The sequence below is a fragment of the Macadamia integrifolia genome, chromosome 5 (genome assembly GCF_013358625.1).
Source record: "Macadamia integrifolia cultivar HAES 741 chromosome 5, SCU_Mint_v3, whole genome shotgun sequence".
NCBI lineage: Eukaryota > Viridiplantae > Streptophyta > Magnoliopsida > Proteales > Proteaceae > Macadamia > Macadamia integrifolia.
In genome coordinates, this window is record NC_056561.1 from 38,953,696 (window position 1) to 38,963,836 (window position 10,141).

At 41.3% G+C, this 10,141-nt stretch overlaps 1 protein-coding gene across 1 annotated transcript; it reads right to left on the minus strand.

Annotated features, from left to right (window-relative positions):
• Positions 1–7,719: 7,719 nt before the first annotated feature.
• On the minus strand, positions 7,720–8,469 carry LOC122078067. Its single transcript, XM_042643936.1, has one exon. It carries the CDS (start codon positions 8,467–8,469, stop codon positions 7,720–7,722), a length of 750 nt encoding a protein of 249 aa, XP_042499870.1.
• Positions 8,470–10,141: the final 1,672 nt, after the last annotated feature.

The following is a 10,141-nucleotide window of genomic DNA, read 5'->3' on the forward strand; positions in this document are numbered from 1 at the left end:
AGTACACAGCTCGGCTCGGTATCAAAGTTGGAGCTCGGCACGGCCTCCAAGGTTGAGCTCAGCTCGGCCTCAGAACTGCTGTCCCGCAGCACAGCTCTCACATGCACAGTCTACGCCGTGCTCAAACTCCTCAGGGGTCCACCAGTCCTCTTCAGGAAACTCGACTGTGGGACCCACCCCATGCTCCTCAGATGCATGACTTGCAAAATCATCTAAAAAGGGGTGTACACGTGGAATGAGCTCACTAGCTCAGTAAGTAGAGAGGTGGACCACACACAACAGTCCACACATCACAACACATCATATGCACTACATGCCATGCAATTCATTTTAAATCACATACACCTAATCAACATTACTAAGTCTTTGGTTTTAGTGCTACTACAACCACAGTGCGCGTATACTCCGGGTACGAGCCGCGAACTCCCTCCCGCGATACGCCCATAGGGCTGTTGGAGAAGGCCCACCGTGAGTACTCGGAAAAATAAAGACAATGCCGTCCACCGGCTCTCAACAGAAATGTAAATAAATTAAATGACAGTGCTGACTCCAGCAATTTAAAAGCAGTACGATTGGCCCTCTTGAAATACCACCGGGGTTGCCGGCTGTCCTACACGACTCGCCGGGCGTAATTCCTAACCGCCACAGTGTCCGACAACCGCGACCCCTGCTTCCCCCCAAATGGCAACCCAACACCTTAACCCCTGTTGGGAAGGGTCGTAGCACGGGATGGTGAGAATCCTAATACCGCATGCTCCTATATGTAGTACGACTGCATAGTACCTCCGTGTCCCATATCACGGGCCACCAATGCATTCGTTTCCAAGCCGACCACGGCATCTAGTCTATCAATGCATTATGCAACATGATGTCCACATTCAACATATAACATCTCATTCAATTTGCATTTAAAAAGTAAACATGGCATATATGCACATCAAAGTGTGAAATGACTAATCTATATAGCCTATTCATGATGACATGACTAGATTAGTTATAGTTATATGAATGCCAAACAAATGCCTTGAAACAAGGCCAAACGTCCTCTCTCCACTTACTTGTAGCGTACAAGGATTCCCGTTCGGTACGGGTGAGATCCGGAGCGAATCGGGTAGGCTTTGGTGAACCTAACAAAATTGAGCGGGTTAGTACTTTACCATTTTAGAATCAGAATTAATGAAATCCGATGTCAAAATCGTGTTTAGAACGTCGAAAGAAGGTCACACGTCCGATTTGGGCTCGATCGGACCTACGGATCCCCTTCGGGGCCACTCAGGTGGGTCAGACAGGTGGGCTGTCTACCCACCGGTCCTACCCGCCGGTTTGGACCGGCGGGTATGGACCCACCGGTAGGACCCGCCGGTCCTACCCACCGGTTTGGCCAGGGACCCCCTGTCCTCTCAGGTGGGTGCTCTCAGGCGGGTAGGGACCCGTCGGTTGTACCCGTCGATTTTGGCGGAAAAACCCCAGTTTCTTCACAACTTCCTCCATTCCTTGGGGACCCAAATAGGGCTTTTCTCAACCCATTCTTCACACCTTTAAAGTCCTATAGGATGGTTCTAGCTTAGATCTAAGTTAGATTCGAGTGAGGGGAACCATCTTACCTTCTTTGCTCAAGAATGACTTCAAACCCTCCAAATCACTTCCAACTCACAATGCTCCTTCTACCTTGTCAATATCTCTTCAAATCCTTCAAGATCAACACATAAATCATTTATTAAACCTTAGATTCATCATTACCAAGGGTGTTTACAAGATCTTAAGAAACCATACTCGAATCAAGGGTTTAAAGCGTGGGTATGGTTAATGTTCATAAAATCCAACTTTTCTTACCTCCAACTGTAGATCTCGAGTTGAAGATTACTCTCCCGGCACCGGAATGGCAAGATCGAGCTTCGGCGCCACTGAAATCCTTCCTTTCTTCCTCTTCCCTTCTTCTTCCCCTTCTTTTCTCTCTCCTCTTTACTTTTCTCACCAACGTACGAGGGTAATAAATGGAAAGAAAAGAAATCATAAAGCTTTATATACTATTCCTACTTAAGTGAATAGTGTCGGATGGGTCACTCAGGTGGGTGGGTGTACCCACCGGTCATACCCACCTGAGAGTCAAAACTTGGGATTTTGACCGGGCTCGGACCTCGGCTCAAACCCCACTCCAGGCATACATTGTAGCATACGTATATATCTTAAAATACAGATATAATACATGTTTTATCCGTACATAGCCTTATGGTAGGTGCACGTACACGGTTTGGGCACTCCCGTCTCTTCTGGCACTGACTCGGACTTGTCGGGCCAGCCGGTGTTTAAGGTCACCCGTGCCATCATAGCCCATAAGGAACCCGCTCTAACATCCTCTGGCTCGGTTCCTGCATGGTTAAACCGGTTCAACCGCGAAATCAGATCGGGTTTAAGAAGCGGGATATTACAATGTATCTTTAATTGTTTATGGAAATGACTATCTTTAATTGTTTATGGAAATGACTTTATCTATCCTTGTTCACTTTCTAGCTCTGAATTACATTATCCTATTGATCTTTACACAGAGATAGTCAAATTATTTCTTGCATTTGGTTTCATTGTCTATGTTTGTTTGTCATCACCAAAAAGGGGGAGATTGTTGGGAAACATGTCCACATTCCTTGCCATGTTTTGGTGTTAACAAACAAACATACATCTTTAACTTGGTTTGATAAAGTGTGATCAGCTTGAAGAAACACTTAGAAGGTCGAATCAAGACATGAAATAGCAAACAAGAAGGAAAGAAGATGAAGGGCCAAAGAATGGAAGGTTCAAGTGAAGAAGAAGACCACTAGGATAGATTAGTTATTTTAATGTAATTTGTAATTTCCACATACTTATATGCACTCACCTCATGCATGTGCATTGCATCATACTAGAATGACCATAGAGCATGCCTTGACCAAGTATGGAAAGTCTCTAAGTGGTGTGGAACACACATTAACCTGACTCAAGGGTATTTTAGGGAATCTTAAAATTAGTATCAGGAGATGAATCCTTCATAGAAGTTGTAGGAAATTGAGCTGTGATTCTAACACAACTGATCTCAGATCATTCTAAATTCGGACCAAAAAGTTATGGTCAAAACACTGATGACTGGTTAGTATGACAACATTCTGTCAAAACAGAGCATGTCATGTTGGCGGTCGATCGGCTGGAAGCCCCGATCGATCGGAACTGCCTGAGACCATAGGCGGTCGACCAATTGGAAGCCCCGGTCGATCGAAACTATCCGAGACCATAGGTGGTTGACCGACTGAAAGTCCTAGTCGACCGGTGACTGCCTGGAAGTGCCCCAACGGCTATATTTTGCCTACAACGGCTCTTGGCGATCGACCGGCTACCGATGGAGGTCGACCGGTGGTCCCAGAATATGTCTGTTAGAGCCTGATTTCCTGTATAAAATGCTTCACTAAGTTCACCTATAAATACCCAAATCACTCTTAATTAAAAATTCATTAAGAAAGAGCTTTAAGAGCATTAATGCGAGCATTCAAGAAGTTTGTTTCTACTTGAGTTATTCCATTACACAAATCCCAACAAGAGGCTCAAGTCCCAATCAAAGTCCTCTACTCTCTCCTGTGCAAGTCAAAGCCGTAAGAGAGAACTTTACAAAAGGTGCATCATTCATCATTTATTATTCATTCTCATCATTTGCACCACACTTGAGGTATTCCTCTTATTCCACTATTTCTTATTGATTTCTGTTTTTACAATTCTAGACTGTACTTAGGATTGTAAGGATTCTCTTATCCTAAAAAGAGAAAGGTCTCTCTCTACCTCTAAAAGAGATTGTAAAGGCGTCTCTCTGCCTGGAAAGGAGATTTGTAAGGATACTCTTATCTGTAAAAAGATTGTAAAGGTTTTCTTCCCTACCTACTGTACTGAAAGGGAGAACTAGTGGAATACCTTACAAGAGGATTCTTGTAGGGAGTGGACTAGACTCGAATTGAGTCGAACCACTATAAATCTTGTGTTGTGGTTGTTCTTGTTTTATTTTCTCTGCATTATTTTAACTTGCTGTCACACGAGTGACCTATTTATCGAAAAAAGTCTAATTCCACTAGTATAACCTATTCACCCCCCCTCTAGGTTATTTCATAATTTTCAATCAAAGGAGTCTTAAAAGGTTCTTTGCTAGGTGCCAAAGTAATTTTCTTTCCCCAATAAACAAATGAATAGGTATTATGGTACCTGTCATGGGTGGTCTTTATATCAAATTGCCAAGGTCGACCAAGAATGATGTGGCTAGCATCTATGGGCAGAACATCACATCATACCTTGTCAAAATAAATGGAACCAATGGAAAGATTGACAATGCAACATTTGGAAATAGTTACCTCAGTACCTTTCTTGAACCAAGACATTTTATAAGGCGTAGGGTGCTTTCTCAATTCCAATTTTAACTTGCTTGCCATTACTTCAGAAATTACATTTTCACAGCAACCAGAATCAATAATTAATTGACATACCTTCCCTGAAATGGTGTAGGCTGAGTGAAAATATTGGTCCTCAGCTACCTATCTCCAGTGTCATTTTTAGGAGTGAGAAAAATCTTTTTCATCATGAGGAGCTCGCCACAATCAGCATGAATCGCTAGCTCATCCTTCGAAGCAACTTCATCATCTTTCAATTATTCTTCAAGTGGCTCCTCTATGTATTCATTAGATTCATTATCCACCAAGAAAGCTTTGCCAGCTGGTCGGTTCTTGTTGCTTCGATAATTGCTAGCACGATGACCCATCTCTCCACAAGAATAACAATGCACACCGGTTGCAGAGCTTTGGCCGTTTGTAGTTGGTTGCTTGAAAGTATTGGGCTAAGAAGAAGGCTTGTTTGTGTTAGTAGGTTATGTAGTAGCTTCAGCAACTTTGGTGGTGCCTGTTATGCCTCTAGTTGCTCGGTTTGGTATGGTAGTGGGTTGTTACTTCTTAGAGCGAGAACGCTCCACTTTGAGTGCCCGTTTATGTGCATCTCCTAAGTCCCAAATGTTAAGAACTTATAAGGCATCTTGGATATAGATTTGGAGACCATTCAAGTATTTGTTCATGAGCACCTCTTTCGGATCTTGAATGTTGTTGCAAATTTGAATTCATTGTTGTATTGATCTACCATTCGTGTACCTTGCCTTAAGTTTTGGTACCGTTGGTAGAGTTCCCTCTTGTAGCCTTTGGGAAGGAAATACTTTCAGATCTTGTCCTCCACATTTCTCCACTGAGTGATAGGAGTTTTGACAACAGATTGGCGAGTTTGCTTTTCACATCTTCAACAAGCAATGGCCTTGCCTCGGAATTGCATTGCAATAATGCCAACTTGGCGATCTTCCAGGACATTCCTATGCTCAAAAACTTAATTCAAAAATGTTATCTAATCAATAATTTCATCAGCAGAATCAGTACCTGAGAATTCTGGAATGTCTCTCTTGATTTCCTTTTCCTAATCTGGTTCACAAACTCTTTGTGTGTGGTGTGGAGAATTCCTTCTTCGAGGAAAAGATTGAGCACTTTCTGATGAAGAAGAATCGCCATTGGATCCTCCAGCTCTGGAATGAAGTGGAGGATTATTTGCTTTAGCCCTTAGACACTGATCTTCTCGGGTCAAATCATCAATTTGTTGTTGCATACGCTGCTGTAAATTTTCAGCAAGTGTGTGCATTTGATCCATGGGAATAGTCTTGCCACCTTGACGTCTAGCTTGTCTTGGAGGTGTTGTCCTCTCCAACCAAAGCTCTAATACCAAATAATGTAGCCCAAGCTTGGCTACTAGAAACAATAGGACCGGGAGAGTGACTTACACACACTGAAATTCAGCGATAACCACAAGCAAAAATTCTAGTTTTGCACCTGCTCAGAAAAATAGCCATAACTTACTCAAATAGGTTAGAATGACCTGATTCCAAAGCCAAAATTTCTATAAATATTTTCTCTACAAACTTTGTGTTTTAGATTTTCTCAGATAAGAAATTTAACTAGGTGGAAATTGGGGTGGACGAGAGAGAATGTGAATAGGTAGAATTCTAGGATTGGGTAGAAAATGAAAGAAAAAGATTGAATCTTCAATGGTTGCTCTTCTAGGCCTTCAAGGAAGATCAATGGCATCAATTCTTCTAGATTGATGGCTACAACTCTTCAGGATGAAGACTTGAGAAAAGCTCCTACTCTTCAAGGAAGGAGTGACAACTCTTCAAGGTACGAACTCTTCAAGGTTCAAGGGAATTGCACTTAGGAAAAAATTCATTTATCAATAATATATATCTCCTTCTACAATAGATTTGATAGCCTCATATAGTCAATCAAAAGAAATCTGAAAAAAAAAAGCTACTATGAAATCCCAACCCTTGATTTCAATTGATTTTCTATGGTTGAGATTATACATAAAAGCTTAAGTCAAATCTAGAAACTAGAAGCTAATAAAAGCAAAATATTTCCAATATTTGTTGTTGTCTCAATGTGCCTTGATGCAATCTCTAATGAATTAATATGTTCCAAGGGTCCTTGAGGCAAGCTCCAATGCATGGGAAATGATAGAGTCAAAGATGGGAGACTTGGACTGGTTCTTGGTCTTGGGCTAGACTTGGACCAATTAAGCTTGAACCAAAATAGTTCTGGGCCTAAATGTGGGCAGATCTTCTTAATTGAATGGGCTGGTCAAGCTAGGCCTTCGCTTGAGTGCGCATGTCTTCTCCATGGTTTGTATTATTGAGATTGAGAGACATAATACGTGTGTGAGAGGCAGAACCGTAGGCGGAGGTAAGGGAGTCCTAAATATCCTTGCTTGTGGCCTTGTCCACGATAAGAAGAAGTGCTTCATCCGATAGGGAGGCAATGAGAAGACTCATGATGAGGGCATCTTGGTCGTCCCAGTCAGAGGCAGCAACAGTATCAGTAGGGCATGGGACTGCACCAATGATGTAGCCATAGACGTTTTATCCCTTAAGAAAATAGTGGGTTCTTTTTATATCATTTATTAGAGGGCAAAGTTTTCCTTCACCTGTGATTGAATGATGGGACTGTCCACATATGATTCACACAATTCATCATCTCTCACTCTGTATAACATATGGTCACGATGGGTTTGAGGAAAACTTGATCCTTTATTAAATGTATAAAAAAAAAGAGAAAAAGTGACCTAAAAACCAGCATGGCTCCTACGCCTAAACACAAAGAAAGGAAAAATGAAAGCCTATACACTTGTGTGACATGCACCCACATAAAATGTAAAATGTCATCCCCATCATAAGCTTCTTTTCGCCCTACCACAGACACAGATAGATCAACATGAGAGGGAGAGGTGGTATATATAAGCCTTTTGTATTTCTACTAGTGGTGAATTACCTAAGGGGAGTAGAATCCAATGGAGAAAGAGCCAAAAGGATAATAGGTAGGTTCTGCATATTTAATAGAAGAAAAATCCTATCTGGCCATAGTGATTGTAGTATATTCTATTCATATATTATTTTTTTTTGCTAAAGATTTGAAAAATTTTATTAAAAGAAGAAAAATTAAAAAATACATCTACAGAAACTTATTCCCCCACCTTCAGCATGGCCATCAGCAGGAGAAGAAAAATCCACTAATACAAGATACGAAATCAGCTAATACATGATACAAAATTTAGGTATAGGAACCACATCGAAGGCAATTTTAGAGATGATGTGCACAGGGATAGAAGCCGGGTAGCTTGAGATTCTTGTTTGTGCTACCTACTAACTAGAAAATCAGCCACTATATTTGCTTCACGGAAGCAGTGGGTAATTTTCAAATTGATGGAGTTAAGGAAGCTAAGACATGAGATCCAATCCTGGTAAATATACCACGGAATGGAACGAACCTGGACTGCCAAAACAATTGCTATAGAGTCAGATTCAATCCATAAGGAGGGTGCCTTCTTCTCTTTTGCCAGCAGGATACCTTCAATAAGAGCATTAAATTCCGCAAAATAGCTTAACTCAACATCCAAGAAACTTTTGAAAGAACCCACTGTGGCTCCCCTTTGATCTCTTAGAACACCCCCTGCACCAGCTTTTCTAGGGTTTCCAAGGGAGCAGCCATCCACATTCAATTTGTACCAGCCCCTAGGAGGCTTACACCATATCACTTCCAGCATGAGAGGGGGATTTTTTGGGGTAACATTTATCCCAAGGTGGTGGCAGCAACAGAGGAGGTTGCAAGTAGTGTTGATGACACCCTGAAGGCCAAAATTTACAAGATGAACCTCACGCTTAATATTTTCAAACAATTGGAGGGTAGAATGGATAATACCATTATGGTATCTCGCATTCCTTGCCCGCCAAATGTTGTCAGCAATTGCCACCAATCCAATAGTCCAGGGATCTTTCACTGAAAGGGCTCTGTGCTTCCTAGACCACCATAAAGCCAGCTGATGAAGGTCATTTGGATTGGGCCATAATACCCCAAAGCAGTCCATAAATAGCTTCCAGATCTCCATTGAAAAATTACAGCTTAAGAAGATATGGATAAAGGATTCAACCTCCATCCCACAGAGGTAAAAATTTAGAGATACCTTTTTAAGCTATGATATCATCCATGGGGATTTTGTTGTGCATCAAATGCTAGCCACAGATAGATTGACAGGGTTGTAGCGACTTATTCCAGACTAGAGAGAGCCGAGGGACCTTTAGGTTTGTTCTTCTTATTTCATTCCAAGCAGAGAAGGAGGAGAAGGCTCTAGTTGAGGATCCACTCCAGAAACATTGGTCTTCCATATCAAATTGAGGAAGTCTAATTTTTTCTACAGCAGAGAAGGCATTTTTTAGCGCTTTTGAATGAACATGAGGGATATTCCATTTACCGTCAGAGATTATTTTAGAGAGTATAGCCGTGGATTTTAGAAGAGGAGACAGCGCGCTGCCACAGGCTTCAACAATAGAAGATTCTCCCAACCAATTTACATTCCATAGATTGATTTTTTTACCATCACCGACAATCCATCTCTCTTTGCTCGATATGAAGGACCACACTTTGCGGATTCTAGGCCAAATTGACGAGGGTCTAACAGATTTTTTTGGGAAGCCATTTTTCAGGAACCAAGCCCTGAAGAAACTGGAAAAAAATTAAATTTCCATGCTTTAAATTCCAAGCCTTCTTGCAAAGCAAATAAGAATTAAGATCTCTCATCCTTCGAATCCTTAATCCTCCTTCCTCAATAGGTTTACATACCTTGTCCCATTTGACAGCACAACCTTCGAAGTATTAATGTCTCCCGTCCATATGAAATTTCTCCTCCATTTTTCCAATTGATCAACCATGGAAGACGGCTAGTAGTATATCGAGAAATTATGCACTGGCATACTAGATATAACTGATTGAACTAGCTGCACTCGGCCAGCCATGGAAAGGATTTTCCCTTTCCAACCCAAGAGACGATCCCTAATTTTGTCCATAGTTAACATTATGTATTGATTTTTTACTCTTCCCTTGAAGATTTCAACACCTAGATATTTTGTGGAGAAATTACATGAAGAAATTCTCATGATTTCAACAATGGACTGCTTCCTTAAAGGAGGGATGGAACCCATGAAGAGCTTGCTTTTGTCCAAGTTAACTATCTGACCTGAGAATTCCTTATACTTTCTGATGAAATCTTTCAAATTTCTAACATATTACATAGAGGCATTAATGAAAATGAAGATATCATCAGAAAAGAGCAAATGAGTAGGGACAGACGCACCACTTGGGCCCTTCAAAGCTTTAATATTTTTTTTAAAAGAAGATTCTTCAACCCTCTACAAAGAACTTCTTCAGCTAAGATGAACAAGATCGAGGAGATCGGGTCACCTTGTCTCAGACCCCGATCCACTCCAAAATAGCCCACTGGACATCCATTTAAGAGAATGAAAATTTTGGAAGATGAAAGAATCTGAAAAATCCAGTTCAGCTAGGTGTCAGAGAAGGCCTTCTGAATGTCTAATTTTACCCCTAGACCGCCACCTCTTGTGGAAGAGTTCATAATATTAGCCAATTCAGACCCCAATGTAATATTATTGTGAATGAGCTTCCCTTTTTGAAACGCTCCCTATTCTTCAGAGACCAATCTTGGGAGAAGAAATGATAACCTAGTTGCAAGAATTTTAGAGATCACCTTGCAGAAGAAGTTTCCC